At 37.8% G+C, this 17519-nt stretch overlaps 1 protein-coding gene across 1 annotated transcript in view; it reads right to left on the reverse strand.

Moving 5' to 3' along the window:
• Window positions 1-17519, reverse strand: part of TRAPPC10 (trafficking protein particle complex subunit 10) — a 37872-nt gene that overhangs the window by 2663 nt on the left and 17690 nt on the right. The window contains exons 9-22 of the mRNA XM_066177074.1: window positions 15711-15825; window positions 15131-15207; window positions 13200-13291; window positions 11921-12061; window positions 10996-11108; window positions 9451-9965; window positions 6958-7099; window positions 5571-5729; window positions 4686-4915; window positions 3767-3867; window positions 3293-3419; window positions 2422-2592; window positions 853-1030; window positions 263-457 (exon numbers count right to left, since the gene is read on the reverse strand). Of these exons, the coding sequence (XP_066033171.1) occupies window positions 263-457; window positions 853-1030; window positions 2422-2592; window positions 3293-3419; window positions 3767-3867; window positions 4686-4915; window positions 5571-5729; window positions 6958-7099; window positions 9451-9965; window positions 10996-11108; window positions 11921-12061; window positions 13200-13291; window positions 15131-15207; window positions 15711-15825 (2356 nt within the window). The remainder of the gene's footprint in view (window positions 1-262; window positions 458-852; window positions 1031-2421; window positions 2593-3292; window positions 3420-3766; window positions 3868-4685; window positions 4916-5570; window positions 5730-6957; window positions 7100-9450; window positions 9966-10995; window positions 11109-11920; window positions 12062-13199; window positions 13292-15130; window positions 15208-15710; window positions 15826-17519) is intronic.

The following is a 17519-nucleotide window of genomic DNA, read 5'->3' on the forward strand; positions in this document are numbered from 1 at the left end:
TGAAGGAAATATAAGAGAACAATGCATTTCTTATTCCTCCTCAGAGATTAAGGAGGCAACCAAAATTCAAAGTTCCCATTAGAGCAAGTTTCAGTTTAGGACTGTGAGTGAATGTAGCAAAGACACCTGTGAGTACCTGGTCCATATGTGACCAAGTCCATATTTTGTCAGTGTTTTTCTTACTTTGCTTTTCTCTTTACACAAGAACATAGGAAAAGCAGAGTAATTTCTGTAAGTAGCCACATAGTCAAAATGGCCTTACCAGCATCAAGCTGCATGGAGTGAGCAGAATGGTGAGGGAGGTATTTAAACAATCTGACATCAGGGAAAGGCAGATGGCCAGCAAACAGCGGCATCACTTCCATGTGGACTTTGTGAGTTGCTCGAGGTGCTACAGGCATAGAAATCACTCCAGAGCTTTTTCCACAGACTGCCCAGTTACTACTGTTGTCAACAACTGCAAGAATAAAGAGAAAACACTATGAAGATCTTCTGTGAAAAAATGGAGAACCCTCAGGACAGTTTTAGAGCACTTTGAAAATCTGCATTTTAGTAACATCTCAAAGCCCATCAGCTTTTATGTGTGAAGAGCTATGTAAGGTAAGAAATCAGCTCTACACAGAGGGGACCATAGTTGGGCCTCAAGCATGTATCCATCCAGTCTGAAGAATATTTCTATTCCACTGGAAGGCAGATTAATGAGGAGGAAAAAAAAAATTCTTTGTCTAGCAAAATGAAAACTGCTTTACTAAGCAGCTGTACCCATAATAAAGGAACTTCTGCCATAGCAAGTCTGGCAGATGTCATTGTCAAGAAAAAATTAAGAAAATTGCTTAAGAAAAATACTCTTACCTTCATACATAAGTTTTGTTGTGCAATATCCATCTGATTCTGTCAATGCTTCATCTCTGTCAACCTCGGAGAGCTCAACAAGCCGGGTGATGGACACCTCTAAGGAGCAGAGTGAGCCTGTTTTACAGTACTCTGCATCCAAGGGCGGGAAGATTTCAGTTTTCACATGGTACAATGTCTGTCAGGAAGAAAACAGTGCTGTTATCAAGGAAAAAAGGGGCGCTTTATTTGTGTTTAAGTTGAACTGGACAATGGGTACAGTACCAACTTTACGTAACAGACACATCCTGTTAAAAATTCTTGATGCAAGAATCACTTAATAAGTAATGTTCACTTCATTATCTTGCTCAGTTTGAGAAAATCATAGAACATGGAATCCTGGAATGCTGTGCAATAGTAGGGACCTTGAAGATCATCAGGTTCCAACCCACCTGCCAGGGGCAGGGACACCTTCCACTAGATCAAATCAAATTTGATTCAATTTATTTTTGATACCGGCAGTGAAAATATGATTTTTTCCCTTCACTTCTGTACTTTAACACAGCCTTTCAATGCTTCTAAATGGACACCAATCTTACTATTTAAACAATTTCTAACAGTTTCTTAGCTCCTCCCTTTACAGACACATCACTCAGGTTCTGCGTAATACAAAACTACTTCATCCCTCTTCCTGTCTTAGTCCCTGGAATAACAGTGCCCACATCAAAAAACTGAATTTTTAATTCTGAAAAATTTAGATTTCTATCAGAAAACCCCCATTGTTTCACACAGGTAGTTGTCTTTAAAAACTCCAGAAAGATGTTGACAGAGGTGCCAAAAAGACTTGTTACATGCCAGTAGGCAAACAAACACCTGAAATGTTGCTCAATGCCAGTTTGCAGCAAGCTGGTAGAAAACACTGAAAACAGACAAAAGGATCTAAAAAACAAGAGCCTTCTCATGATGCTGCTTTCTACCCAAGCATCACAAAGGGTAACACTGAGATTGGAGATGAGATTACATTATGTTGATAAAACTTCCTATTAAAGGAATTCAACCTAGCCTATGAGCCTCCTAACTGATCAAAGGAATAAAAAGTTTGTCTATAACAGGGAAGAGGAAACATTTCACATAATGGCCTAGAAAACCATAAATATTTCATTAGAGGAGCTCATCTCAAGCACTGCAAAAAACTACTCAGATGCTTTCAATAGCAAAGATATTTTGGAAATTGCAATTTGCTTTGGAGAGCACAATCTTAAGCCAGCAGGGAAAAAGCAGCTCAGTAAGCTGCAGACAATCTCCATGGCACCAACTCAGGAAGGTGAAAACAGTAAAAAAAAATGGGACACAATTCAGCACAAGTGTTATGACCCTCATCACATTTCTGTGGCAAGGATATGATTCCACTGCATCACATCAGGCTGCAGTTTGGTCACTCACAAACTGACTTTCCAATGACTCTAAGTAGGTATCGACCTCACGATATAAACAGAATTTTTCTGATATATTTCTTGATTTTCCCTTTTCACTTATTAGGAAACCATATTCAGTTAAGATATGCTACCCTATACTTAGAAGAGTACTTACAAAAAAATTTTCCACTTGGAATTCGTAAGTGAACGGCTTCAAGGTAAGAGACTGTTCTTCAGAGGTAGCTGGACAAAAGCTGACTGAAAACAGGCACTGCAAGGAGAGAGGAAGCTCTTTTGTCCACTTCAATTCCCATACAAAGAATATTGATTGCTTACTGTACACGACCTGAAAGAGAATGTTTAGAGTGTTAGCTGCTTCCTTCCTCTGGGAAAGAAGGGGAAATGCACACATGCAATATGTTTGTCTGTTCTGACATTGGTACAGTTTATAGAAACAAACTCAATAAATCCTTAGGGAAATATGCAACAAAATGACTAACAGAGAATCTTTTTCACAACACACATCCTTTTAAAAGGAAGGATCCATTTCACTGTCAGAATCAAATGTTTCAAAAGGAAATACTTCACATTCAGTGAAATGAAGTTTGATTTAGTTTTTGAAAATATTTTAATCAAAAGTCAAATTTAATAAAATTATTAGTATATTCTTATATACTTTTCAAAGGCACCAAGTATGAACAATTTAATATATTCAGACAAGGCTAAAAGAAACTTCAGGGCTGCCCAGGGAACTTCTGGTTGCCGCACCCTGGAAGTGTTCAAGGCCAGCTTGGATGGGGCTCTGAGCAGCCTGGAACAGTGGAAGGTGTCCCTGCCCAGGGCAGGGGACTGGAACTTGATCATCTTCAAATCCCCTTCCAACCCAAACCATTCTATGATTCTATGGTAAGAAACTGTTCTGCAACTGAACTGGTTTACAGCTGTATTTAATTGGGAAATGGTCTACCTGATTTTTATTCAAAAACCCAATGAAAAACTGAAACCATAAGATGAATAGATTGAATAAACCAGCAAGTGCATTTTACCTGTTGAGATGCAGGGTTGAGAGGCACCAGCTGCAAATCTGTACACTCAGTAGATTTTTTTAAACTGTAGTCTGAAAGCTGGAAACAGAGTTCTGACAAATTCTGTACGCAGACTTGCACATATTTCCTGAAAAACAAGACACAGTTTTTTCAATGAAAACTGAAGAGTTACAATGGAAGAGTCCATGTCCATGAAAGAGGGCTGTAAAACACCCTCTTTCATATTAAACAAAACCAACAAACTACACAGAAACAGGATAACCGGGTTCATCCTGTGGTCTTATTTCCAAAACCACAAATTTGTTTTGTTGTCATGAAAGAACACAAGAGGAAATGCACAAGCTTCCAGGGGGAAGACAGTAAAAGCTCAACTTATATGTTAAAAAAAAAGGCTGCTATAAATATGAGTTATGAAACCCCAGCTCCACACTTTGTAAGAAGAAAGAAACAATAAATAAATAATGAGTACATTACCGTTTGCCAGCTGACAACAAGGAATGCTTGGCATTAAAGGGTATGCAGAATGTTAATGCAATAATAGTGGAGTAAATCGACCAAGGACAATCAATGGTTACCTAAAGGAAAAAGGGAACACAATTCTTATTTGCAATGGTCTTTGGAACAATGATTTTGCTTTTCTTCTCCTTTCTAAGCCAAACCTTTCTCATCAAGTGTCTATATCTAATGCATCCAGGAGGGGAAGAAATAAAAATTTTTTAAAAAATCAGTACATAAAAACTAATCTGAAAAAAATAGAGGTTTTTGTTTGCCTGTGAGTGGGATATGAAATCTCAAAGCAGCCTTTCCTCTAAGAACTGACATACCCAGTTCTAAAGACTATAAATAAAAGAAGGGGAATAGAAGAAAGAAAAAATAAAAGGACCCCAATGGCATTTTAGTACAAAATCCTGGTAAAGGTCAGTATCAAATAAACTGCTATAAGATCTACCATTTAAATGTCTTTATAATAATTTAATATATTAAATACAAGCTCAAAATATTTTTAAAAATGCATTTAATGTATATTTGTTTTAATTTGAAGCAGCACACTTGACTTCATCTTTCCCATGAATCAGAAGCTGGAATTAAAAGACCATCATGTCTTTTACAAAGACACAGGTACCCTCCATGCTTTATAAACTGTGTTAAAACATTAAAAGTTAGTGTTTTAGCCAAGGGAACAGTTGACAATTTATTAACCACAGTGTGTATTTCTGCTTATATTTACAACTTCTTTGCATTTTAACATTCAGTATGATTTTTGCATATGTGTCTTTTGAAGGAAAGTGAGTTCCAAACAAGCAAGATCCCCCTCACCACCGCTTCTATTTTGTGAAGTGTTTACCCCTGTGATTAAACACATTTCATAATAAAAAATCAAGCTACGTCTTACTTTTTGGTCAACAGTAGCCATGCAGTTGTCTTGTTTCTGCTTCTCTTTGTTTTTTCTGTGATTTTCTTTATTTGTAGTATTTTCCTTCTGCACTGCAGATCCCGTGGCTGATGGCAAATACATGACTTCTAGTTCAAATTCAATCACATGATAAGCAGGAGCCACTGGCAAGCTGATGCTTGTGATCTTCTCAGAAGACTGAATCCTTAATGATGACTCTGAGATCTTTTCTATACATGTGCAGAATGGGAAAAAAATAAAATCAGAGAAAAATATGTGGTGCCATAACCACTTCCCAGCAATATTTGCAAAAACAGCAATGAGAAACCATGTTAAAAAAACTCCACAGTAATCTCTTCAAATCAGCTATAATCTGCACATATTAAACACTAACTTCCCAGGAGTAATGAATGCTCTATCCTTCTTTAATTGCAGGAAGGTGACCACCACATTCCACGTAATAAAAGGCTCCTTCTAATGTCCAGGAAAGAACTGAGAGGCCAATTTAACAATAAACTTCAAACCAACTAAAGAGCTACTTTAGCCCATCACATGACACTTGTTCAAGTTTTCACAAAGTGAAAGCACCTTGTTAAGTCTCATAATTTCACTTCAAGCAACCTTGGACACACATGCAGCAGTTTCACACTGCCTTCTGGATTTCATCAGTGGAAGTAAAATTGCCCAGCTATGTTTGTCAAAGTTCATACTGCTCCTTTGAGGGTGAAAATTTAAGACCTTTCTTGCACTGAAGTTGTTAATTGTTCTTAATAATGACTATTGACAAACAGTGTCAGTGTTCTTAATACTGTAAGTACAGGTTGCCTGAGGATGACTGAACTTTCCAGCCTTTTAAAGATTATTAATTTTCAGCTCCTGGCTTACCCCTGGTGTTGGAGTAGATGACAGCCTTGCTCTCAGGGTGGTACAGGATGGGCATGGCGTCCGCGTTGCTGAGCTGCAGAGTGTCCCCGCTCTTCATGCTGTAGTGACCAGTGGTCACTGTGAACTTCACCTTCTGGGGAATGCCAGCCAAAAGGCTTTCTGAAGGACAAAGAAGGGATTGTTCACAGACTCCAGCACATGGTTACAATGCACTAAGGCTTGTTAGCAGACAGTCTCACACACTGGAGTAACTTACAAGTGTGGGGTTTTGGTGTTAGGGGACACATTAAACCCACCTCAGATACAACTTGTGGGGAAACCACTTGTTTCAACCTCAGAGCCCAAACCACTGCATCTTGGATGGCTTAGATGAGCTGTCTCTCTAGCACAGAGTTCAGTGAAATACAATAACCACAAAGAATTAACTAAGCTTTTAAAGCTCTCCAGGTTCCAGACAGGTTTCACACCTGTGATTCCAGTCATACCCACGTGCTGTATTTACATGATCAGCACAACAAGAATGGCAGTGTGCACACAGAATCACAGCTATCAGTTTCATAGGGGTCCCTAATTTGATTTATGCTCAATATGTCTGTCCTTCCTTTGCCACACACTGCAACCTGCCAGCACAAAATTCATACTAACTCCTCAGCTGCTACACTTAATAGCCTGAAAAAAAATCACTATTAACTTCCATTTATACACTCAAATAAACACTACAACAACTAGTGTTCAGCTGTCCCTAAAACCAATGGGTGCATTCAGTATTCATTTTTAGTAAGTTTATATTATCCTCTCTAGTAGAGAATCCCATCTCTTACTTATTTCTTGTAAATATCAAAGGGACGCTAGCATTAAGTTAGGAGGAATTTCTTCTCAGAAAGGGAAAATACACATTGAAACAGGCTGCCAGAGAGGTGATCACTGCCCCTGGAGGTGTTTGAAGGGAAGAGTGGATGTGGCATTCAGTGTCATGGTCTGGGTGACAAGGTGGTGTTTGGCCATAGGCTGGACTTGATCCCAGAGGTCTTTTCCAGCCTAATTGATCCTGTGATCACAACCAATAAGGAGCTGGGTCAATTACAAATGCAAATATTCACTTCTAATCAGTGTGGCAGCTCAAATCACACCTGATACTTCAGTGACACTATATGTTCAAATCAGTGTTCAAAAGTGTCCAGAGCCAAGCACTGGAATCAGTTGTTCAAAACCAGCCATCACTGGCAGGACATTATGATGGATAATTTGAAAAGCAAGGTTGCATTTAAGACTCACAATGCAGAGTAAGGCAAACTGTGTAACACTGAAGCCATGAAACACTTTCTCTAGTCCCACAGGAGCACGAGAGGAATCCTCAAAGCAGCTTCAGCACAGCCACTGCACCTACCAGTCATGGGCTCCACTTTGAGCTGGGGCTCCTGGGAGTACACATCGTACTGCACGATGGGGTAGATGTGCAGAAGGACAAACTGAACCTTTCCCACTGAAGTGCACAGCTGCCTGAGTGTGTATGTCCCAGGTTCTTTGGCCTTGGAAGAAAAACATTTGAATGGTTTGAGAAAATACTTCTAAAACAAGCCCTCTACTAAAGAATAGCATGTTTCCATCTCGTTTTTATTAGGTACTTTGGGTTCCTAAATTAAAACTGCAGATTTAAGAAAACGCAGTTTTCTGAGTAAATGACAAGATTTGCACAAAGGAGCACCTTTTGCCCCACTAAGAAGCTCTAGAGTGCTGTCTGATTCAAGAGAAAACATCATAATTAACAAGTACTAATAATCAGGATAACTAATGCAGTAGCCATGCTGCAGTTTGTTACTTTGGGGTGTATTTTACCTTGTTTGTTGGTTGGTTCCTCTCCAAAGTGCAACATTCATGAAAAAAAACATTATTAAGTACATAAACAATACCTGTGCTTATTTGGCTAATTCATGAAAACAAGAATAAAATCCTACCAGCATTTATATAAGGCACAGCTTCCAGCTCCAACTATTGATTTCACACACTCCCTACCACACACCCTGAGTCAATGTTTACAAGAAAGTAGCACATAAATATTTAATTTCCAACTCCTCCCCTACCCTGAGTAATGGGATTCTGGATGTTTCTTGATAAGATTAAAAACAAAAGCAAATCTGTAACACCTTGTTATTTATTCTTGATTCTATTTGCTCTTAGGGACTGCTGTGGAATGGGAAGTGTTTTCTTTTTTTCATGCGCCACTTTCCAAGTGTATTACATAAATACCAATGCTGGGTATAATTAAGTCAGTCTACAATTTATGGAGAAAAGCTGTACCAACTCAACAGTCAAACCTCATGCAGTTATTTACATGGCAAACCCAGACTGAAATTTAGTATTATTCATTCTGACATTAAAGTCACTACATTTTAGCCCTAAAACCAGAAAAGCATGAGTAAAGTACTACATAACATACACATATTTAAATCTTATCATGGGATAGGAATATTGGTCTAAAGACTTTAGACAATGCTTTCTGATCACATTTAAGGGTTGGAAAAAATTGGAAGGTTGCTGTCAGCATAAATAATGCTAATCATCAGTGTAAGGTCTACAGAAAGGATCAAACTCCCTCTGGGTCACAGAAGCACAGTCATTCGTCTTCCTGCAGAAGTGGTTTAAGAAGCATTACTTTAAGAAAATTCAGAAAACAAGCTGTCAGCAGTTTCTATCCTCTGGCCAGCCGTGTAATCCAGTGGAAGTGACACAGTGTATTACTACAATGATAATGTATTTTCAGTAAATGATTTGTAAATACTGCAACTCAAATCTAGAGAAGCTTTCTTTGTTTTATCTAATAATACACTGTTAAAATCATAATGTGCGCAGATTTTCCCTTTAGGGACAGGTAATCATGCCTTTAACAATTATATTGTGCAATTCTCACTGAGCAGTCTTCCCATGCAAAGTCTTTTTCTTAAAAGGAAAGTTTGGAAAATAGTAAAGGTATAAAAGTAAGCCTGTCCATCATCCAGTTTCACAGAAGACCCAGGCAAATTCAAAGCAGAGCTCTATCTAGCTTTTCATCCATCTCTTCTCCTGGTGTTTCCAATTGCATCCTGGTTCCACTAACCCCAAATTTTAGGACTCAGTGCAGTCCCTAACAGCTTTCTTCTAGTAATGCTCCTTCATCTGAAATCCAGTTTTACATACATGTGAATTCATTTTACAGAATATGGCATTTCCAGCCACCAAGGCCTCTGGTCCAAATTCCCTTAACCTGTCCAGTCCTTTGAAAGGAAGAGAAACCTCAGAAATTAGGTCAGTAGGCAGTACTAATGACTGTATTGCCATTCCACAGATGATAAGATAACTAGTAAGTTAGTTAGATTATGATTAATGGGAACAATCTTAATTCTAACATCTTCTAAATGCAAATACTTGTAGCTGATCTGTGCTTCTTGCAGGAAGGTTTACTACATCCCCCGAGTGAAAAATTATTCTACCACCTTCCGCAGAGAAGAAAAGGCTGTCAACCACATTAAACCACACAATCATTTACTGAAGGGCTAGGAAAAAAAAAAAAATCACATCAAAGTTTTTAGATGTTATTCTGAATTACCTCAACAGCTCAAGCAGACTTCGTGAGCAGTACGTTATACCACACATGAATTTATCAGTTTAAGTTTTGGCAGCAATAGTTGAAACATTTTTAAAAAAATTTAAAATCAGTTTAGGAATGCTGAAAACACAACAGCATCCTTTCAATGATGGCTTAGAGCAACAAAAAGCTGCAAGGGGAATGGATGATCCAAGTGTAAATGGACAGGCACCACTCACCAGCACAATGCTCTCCCACAGCCAGCATTTCTGGCTTCTCTGTCACAAGTGCTACAATCACCCAGCTACAAAAACATACCTGAATGTTGAACGTTATTTTGTTGTCCCCTGGCTCCAGAGTCAAGTTGTTGCACTTCAAGACGTGAGCCCCATCTTCCAAAGTGACCCCCGAGGGCACGTCCAGGGAGCTGCTGCTCTCCTGCCTGCGCAGCAGCATGTGCGCGTTCTTGCAGATGATTCCTGCCGTGTTCAGGGAGTTGTCCGAGGGGCTCCTCTCGTACATCTCAGACAGCTCCAGGGCTGGCAGGTTGTTCCTTGACAAAGGCAAGCCTGCAATTTCACTGGGGAAGGTGATGACACCGTTGGAAGTTTTGTGCTTGGTGAGCCACTCGGCTGTTTTCCTGTAGCTGTTCTTCTCAATGCTGAAGTGGACGTGGATGGCGACCTGATCCACCTGGACAGGGATGGGCATTTGGCTCAGCAAAGTCAACTCGATGGACAACTTCCCACCCACGTGGACAACAGCATTTGGAGGGTCAAAATGCAGAGTTTTCAGCTGGGCAAAGGAGTGCATAGGCAATATAACCTTTTGACCTGGAAAGATGAAAAACAGGGTTTCTATTATTCTCCAGTGCTGCTGCTGAAGAGCAAAATTTTTCTCTTAAAAATTCAATCCACAGAATTAAATGGATCAACAACTTTTCAACAACGAATCGTTTCACAACAAACCAATGCTTTCCAATTTTTTTATCTTGCATGAGAGTTAAAAGATGCTGATATTTGTTTTCCAACAGTTACTTAGCCTACAATTTCCATTTCCAGGCTATTAAAAACAACTAAATTAACAGAGATTGTCCAATTAGAAGTTGAACATTTCACTACTACAGAACACAATAGCATTAAGTGACCAACTTCCCAGAGCTTGTACAAGTTTAAGAAACTAATAATCAGGCTGGTGCCTTGAGCCAACAGCTCTGCTGTGCAAGGGGTTTTATTCTCTTTTCTACATTTCAAAAACAACCCTAAGGCATTACCTAAAATTAATTAAGCATCAGGTCTAAAGTAACATATTACTTATGGTACATCTAATCATTAAGAAAAAAATTCTGCTCAAAAATAAGCAGTCTTCAGATCTACAGGAAGTATTCCATATGAATTTGAGCTGTGATTATTATCTGACAAGAAGACATTACTGAAGCAGTATACAACATACTGAAGAATAAAGAGAGGAAATGGGATGGACAAAAAAAAATAAGCTGCGGGTGGATGGGCACAGATCTAACATCAAAATCCAGGATGTACCATCACAGAGCTGCCACTTGCATGCCAGCAGTGAGAGACAAAGTTAGGTTAAAAATTGAAAAAACCCAACACACAATAAATTATGGGCTGTTAAAGCAAAGAAACATAACTGAAGGAAAACAAAGACTTTGCAGTATTCAGGAGGAAAATGTTAATTACCCTTTCATCTTAAACTATTCTTAACTAGTGTAGATTTATAAATGTTTTGGAAAACACAAGTTCAGAAATCATACACAAAATAATGAACCCAATCAGAAAAAGCCTCCCCATCTACCTTTAGGGAATAACCAGACTGAAGTAGCTTAAGAAGAACCAGACTTACCTTGGTTCTCTGCTTGCTGATTGGTAAAATCCAGGATTTCTTGGCAAAATTTTTTGCGTTCCTCTTCTGTTAAGTGATTATCACCAGCTAAAAGGCTGCTTGTTTGGAGATAACTAATGAAGTTAAGGAAACAGGAGGCAGAAACCTACAGCAATTAGAAATTTGACTGAAAACAAGACATTCAAGTGCTGCTTTTCTGATCTTTAGAGACAAGACCTGCTGTTATCATCACTGCACTTTTCCACTAGAAAAGAAACAATGGAAGATTTACCATCATTTGAGAGAACTGCAGAATCTCAATACTTCTGTAGCAGACCTATTAAAAATATGATCCATTATTAACCAGTTCAATCTTTTCTCATCTAAAAAGACTGATGAGCATAGAAAATTCATTATTTGACAAAAATCCACGCAGTGTGCAAGTTAAAGACACAATGTCTTGCATAAAACTGGCCAACATTTAGCACTAAATAATTTGGAGTATTCTATTGTATTCCAATTTACCTGGCTGAGAATCCGCCAGCTGTTACAGCGTCACTTACCATAACTAAGTGAAAAGACATTCTTTAAAATTTTAAGTGCTGAGGATATAAATGATCACTTCAATATTTAGCTAAGAATGCAATATTACTGGCTCAGATTCCTTATGAGCATTTGCACTGAAGCAGAAAAATTTAGCAGTGTTTAGAAGTGATGTGAGAATTTGCAAAGGAGGCTGATCTGTATAATGTGTATCTTGTTCTAACACCAACAAAAAATCAGCACAGCAGAACAACCCCCAAAATACACTCTATGGTATCAACTCAGCTGTGTCAGCTCAGACTCAGAATGTCTGGCAGTCAATGCTGTTAAATAAAAGTTTAGAGCTATGTCAGATAAATAATCCCAAGCATCTTTTTCTCCTGTCCTGACTGTTAGAGGATACTTTTCTATCTGCCCAAGCTGCTTCTGACACTCAGCCAGCTGCTTCCGCGTGTGTGTGACCAGCAGTGCCCAGCCCTCAGCAAGGTAGGTTTTCAGTGCTCCTTGCAGATACACCTCTGCCTTCTGGGGACCTTTCTTCCTCCTTGGAAAATGAAAAAATGAGCACAGAGCAATGTAAGAACCTTTGCAGCCGTGAAAACTCTTTACATCTTTTCCCTAAGTGCTGATGGGGGAGGAACACTGCAAATAAATGCAGGATAAACTGCAGTGAACCGTTATGATCTTTAATATTCTGGTAACAGATCAACATATTGGCCTTCCTTTATTGCAATTCACTTAAACAAGTAGAAGTGTAATTAATGTCATTATTCCATGTCAATGAAAGGCTCCATATGCAGATCTATCCCAAATCAGAGCAAATGAGGTACAGGAACCTCCCACAAAGGAAACAAAAGCTACCTAAAGCTTCTGACAGTTAACTAAAAATTCTCTTACTCAAAAATTTTAAAGCAGAAGAATACCTCAATGAAAATTTTATCACCACACAGCAGTTCCATGGCAGTCTTTAAACCTAACATTACTCCCTCTGGTGAAAATTTAAGTTAATTTAGGAGAATCTGTTGCAACGTGGAGATCAGACTGCTTAAGCGAATATCAGTGGGAAGCACGCCCCAACATATTTTCCAAAAAAACCCACTTATGACTCCCAAATTCTTCTAAATAAGAAAAACAAAATGACACTGAAAAATGCAGGAGGTGGATTTTCTCAGTGGATTTGAACGGCATAAAAACAAAAAATATACTTGGAAATCAGGAATAAAATCACTTTTTAACAGGAGGGGAAACAACCACTTTGCAATGATAATCTCAAATATGAAATGGATTACTGTTCAAAGACATGTTTTCTGGCTTTTTTTTCAGATAGATGCAGTCCATATATTTAGCTAAGGTAACAACTGCATTCACTATAGCCTGCTTCCTGAAGAGGCTTCTGACTTGTTTCAAAGTTTACAGTTATCTTTCCCACCCTTTTCTCCCCACAAGAAGAAAGGATCAAGCTAACGATCATAGGACAGTTAAAGGCAAAATCATGAGGTGAGAATTCAGGTTTGATAAAAGAAATTGCTAGTTTCCTTTTTTTTTTTTCCTGAAATAGGGCTTGTTTACATTTTAAAAAAGACTTTAAAAAATTCCTGTTTAATTACAGAGTATCTCCCTCAGGGATAACAGTCAAACTTTTCAAAGGTAATGCATTTAAGACATTTTAAAGAGTCACTTACATATAAAACTCTGCCAAGTCCTTTCCCACAAGCTTAGCTGAGCGAATTCTTCCAATATTTGTGTACATTTCAATGGTGGCATGGGACAGATCCTGTTTAAAAGAAAAGAGATCATTATAAGCCTTAAGTATTTTTGGCAGCTGTATTGTTATTTCACATAAACTCATAGCCAGTGACTAAGTTACTGCAACAAAATGGCCAGAGTGAGTCAGATTTGCCCTGAGCATAAAATACACAGCAGTTTGTAAAAGGTCGCCTTCACTCCTCCTGCAGCTGGTCATATCTCAGATCTGTGAATGCTAAGTTATAAACAGAATAATTATTTTCACAAGAGTGCCTTAAAGGAGTTTTGCTTCCATTCCCAAACTGAAGTTCATCCTTCATCTTTAAGCTTAATCTCCAATGCAGCCACAGTGTTGAAGTGTCACCTTCCTCCCCTTTCCCTAAGCTTTAATAACAGCAGCAAACCTTTCTCACGAGATTGGCAGTTACAACACACACACTGTGTTCAACCACCCAACTTCTTTCCAAAGCCCTTATTAATCTCTGGCCAGATATGTAAAAATATAAAAAATATATCACATTGTCACAGGAAAAAGGGTAATGTCTTCAAACTCAGCAGATTTTTTTTTTAAATGATAATAAATTATCCTAGGTGTGTCTGTAAGTTTAAACTAATTCTGTATTCTGTGTCCACTGAATACAGGACAAGATTAAATATGGGTATACGTAAAATGTAATATTTACATGACAATTACACAGAAAACCATCTTTTAGAGTGTATCTCACATCTGAATTTCCTTTGCATAGAGGTGTAGTCATAAACAAAAAAAAGAATGGCAATTCCTCTGGCAAACACTACAGATCCCACTTAGTTCCTTAAATTTAGGAAGTTACTGCAGAGTTTAGCAGAGATCTTCAGGTGCAAGTTGGAACTGAACAGGTAAGAGAAGCTGGCAACTCTTAAGATTTTAATTCTGATCCAGCTACATAACTAGCCCTATAAATAAATGAAGAACAAAAGTGAAACCCACTATCTTCAGGCAAAATGTTTTGAGATTTTTAATTTTGATAAAAACTTTGTAAAATAGAGTATCACATAGTTTTCATGTTTCAAAAAAATATTCCATTTTCCCTCAAGTTTTCTCCAGAAAACCTTATTGGCCACATGCAAATACGAGAAATTTTAAAGGAAAATTATTTAAGGAAAAGAAAAACAAAGCAACCCAACAAAAACTGTCAAACCAAGCCCTCAAAAAATCAAACACATTCTTGTGACAGTCAAGAGTTTTTTGGTTTATTTAACAATCTTCTATTTGAAAAACAAAACCAGCAAAAAAAAACCCCTGAAATCATTACAATGGCTCCTCAGTAGAGAAGCTCTCAGAAAATAAGGATGCACTATATTAGAATCCTCATTGTGCATCAATCTATGCCAGATACAACCCTATTATCCACAGATGTCCCACAGTTTATATATAAAAAATAATACCAAAATTACAACTTTAGTCATGTAATACTCATTGCAAAATGCAAACCCAAACCATTTAAAAGGAAGCTGAATTCACACATCAATATTCTTCTGGGAAAGAGTCAGTTAATTCTGAATTTGGGATAGCAGAACATGACAGCCATGACACTGGCTTTTTTAATATCTAAGTATACATACCCACAGATAATAACCTCCAGCTCATAACTGTAAATATTACAGTTAATGCAAATATTTGAAAGTTGGGACCCCTACAGGGTTCCAGCTGTTAAACAAATCAGCTTTGTTGTGCTCAGTGTGCGAGAAATAACCTTTGATACCAAAATATGGAAATACAGATTTATGTTCTCAATGTATCTTCTCAGCTTTGAAAACTCTGGCCCTATTTAATCTACAGTGTAAACACACAAAACTAATATAAATGAGCAAAACTCATACTTACTAAGTAGTGTTTTTCAAAAGCTTCTACAGATGATAAGGCCTCTTTGAGTTTCTTGTAAGGGCTCTGTGATGCATTGGCTTTGGAAAAAATGCAGGACAAGAGGTGTCACTTACAAACATATTCTGAGAACAGCATCCCCCAAAATCCATCCCTGCCTTTTCTCCAGTAGAAAGTGGAGAGAAAACTAAAAACTTTGTAGCTCCAGGTGCAACTTATCTATTTGCATGCAATCAAGGATGCTCCATTTGTTTTTCCAATAATTTTATTTTAAATATTTGTGTGAAAGCATTAGGAACTTAATTCAAATCCACTGCTTTTTAAGACCTAAATGATGATAAGTGGAGCACTGATGGAAAAACTTATATTTGCCTCAGTAAGGAGATGCATTGGCAATTTGAAATACTGAATAGATATTGAAAGAACTTGTAAGAGATAAAGTTCTATCAATATCTGTGTGTATATGTAGGGAAAATTGAAAATTCTTGAAAAACTTGAAAATTCTTATTACTGATGTACTTCTATGCTATGCCTTTCAGACAATGTCAGCTTTTGGAAGGAATTCCACCATTCCTGGGAGTACCTGTTTCAGGGCGTTCTGCTCCCAGCCCTGCTAACAGATCCACAGTCCTGTTAAGGTCTTCTGAATTGGGTCCCTTCTCTGACACAAGTCCACACAGGTAACCCAGAGATTTCAGCTATAAGAGAAGGCAGATGCTTGCTTTCAATAAAATCAATATAAAACTCCTCTTGTTCTCTTACATCGTTCCATTTTCATTGCTTTCATCTTGTGCTGCTTAAATTATCGCAAAATTAATTGTTATTGTCACAGTATAAAGTAACTTCTTAAGGAATTCAATTGCATGTAAGTTACTGACTCAGATATTGGAACGTGTGCTTACACACACAGATCCCTACATGCACAACACCTAATCTGAGTAAATCCTTCTGGTTTTCAACACAAACACAAACAAAGCTTGAGATGTTCAGCAGTTATGGCCAAAGATTATTTCTAATAGCTGTCTGTGTTTTTGAAAACTGCATAATCAAGAAAAGCAGGCAAGTCTGCAGTACAGTGATTAGGCAGCTTGCAAATTCACCTGAAGTACTGTATTCAGGTGAAAACCTTCCTGAAAAAGAGATTAGCACAGCTAACAGTGTTAATACAGTTAACTACCATAAAACCCCTTCTAGACAGCAGCTGGTGGCTCAACACCCAGAATATTGTCTTAAAGAAGCTCTTATCTATTGGCCATTTGGTTAATTTACTTAGAAAACTCAATCAGCTATAAAGGCAAGCCCACAAAAGAATAAAGCTCACAGCTTGTCACATTACTCCACGCCATAAAAAATGGGGATGGATATTAACCTTTTTTTAAAAATTTATTTTAAACTCCACTTAATTTTGTCACTAGTTGCTAAATTTCTTCAGTCAGTCAGTTCCACCTTGCTGCTACTCATTTTCCAAAAATTCTTCCCTTTACCCTTTGTGTTAGAAAAATGATGGAAGGGAAGAACATTTCCAGCTCACATTGGAACTTATCTTCCATGGAAACATCTAGGGAGCATGGGAAGAATCTGATGCACCAATTGCCATTTTAAACAATTCTTTGCTTCCTTTATTCTAATCTCCATCCCCCTCTTTTTTTTTTTTAGCAATAACTCTTCAAGGTGAAATTTCATTTCACCTTTTGTAATAAAACAAGGACCTCAAAGGCTCAATTAGAGGATTAATAATTCTAATGAAACATGAGCAAACTATGATTAAAATAAATAGCAAATATTTAACAGGTTATGCAAACAAAAGGGTGAGTCTTCCAAAGATGTTGGTCTTCAAAAACATCCACAAATACCACAGTAGACTATTTCAGTAGTTTCTGGAGCTCTTTTTACAATGTTTTTCAACTGTGGAAAGCAGTAGCAACCTCAAACATCACCTCTTTCATGGGAACAGAGTAAGTGGAACTTGAAAAGATAGGGAAGCAGTTTAACCAACCTGAAAAGGTCACTTCAGAACATTTATGGTAAAGGCTGGTAACTGAAATAATGGAAATTATTTGTCTCTTTCACAAGCCACCAAAGATAACACCATCAATGGAGGTAGGGGTCTATTACTGCTGTACTAACATGAAGCAGAAATAGTGACCTGTGTAAGCAGACTGCTGTAATCTCTATTTTTAATGGTAAATGCATCCAAATCTGGGTCTTTTTTCTGCTGGATCTGAAATTCACATGCTCTCCCTCTCAGTTAACACGGACTGAGCTCATTCTAGAGTTTAATCAAACTAGTGATTAATTATCAAATTAGTGATGAGGAAAGCAGGGGACAGAAAAAGAGGAGGTCAAACCCTTTTAATTCCCAGACCTCAAATGACAGAGGAAAAAGTCGATA

The sequence above is a fragment of the Chamaea fasciata genome, unplaced genomic scaffold, assembly GCF_029207755.1.
Source record: "Chamaea fasciata isolate MVZ Bird 193981 ecotype frontalis unplaced genomic scaffold, bChaFas1.0.hap1 SCAF_2, whole genome shotgun sequence".
In the NCBI taxonomy this organism is placed as follows: domain Eukaryota; kingdom Metazoa; phylum Chordata; class Aves; order Passeriformes; family Sylviidae; genus Chamaea; species Chamaea fasciata.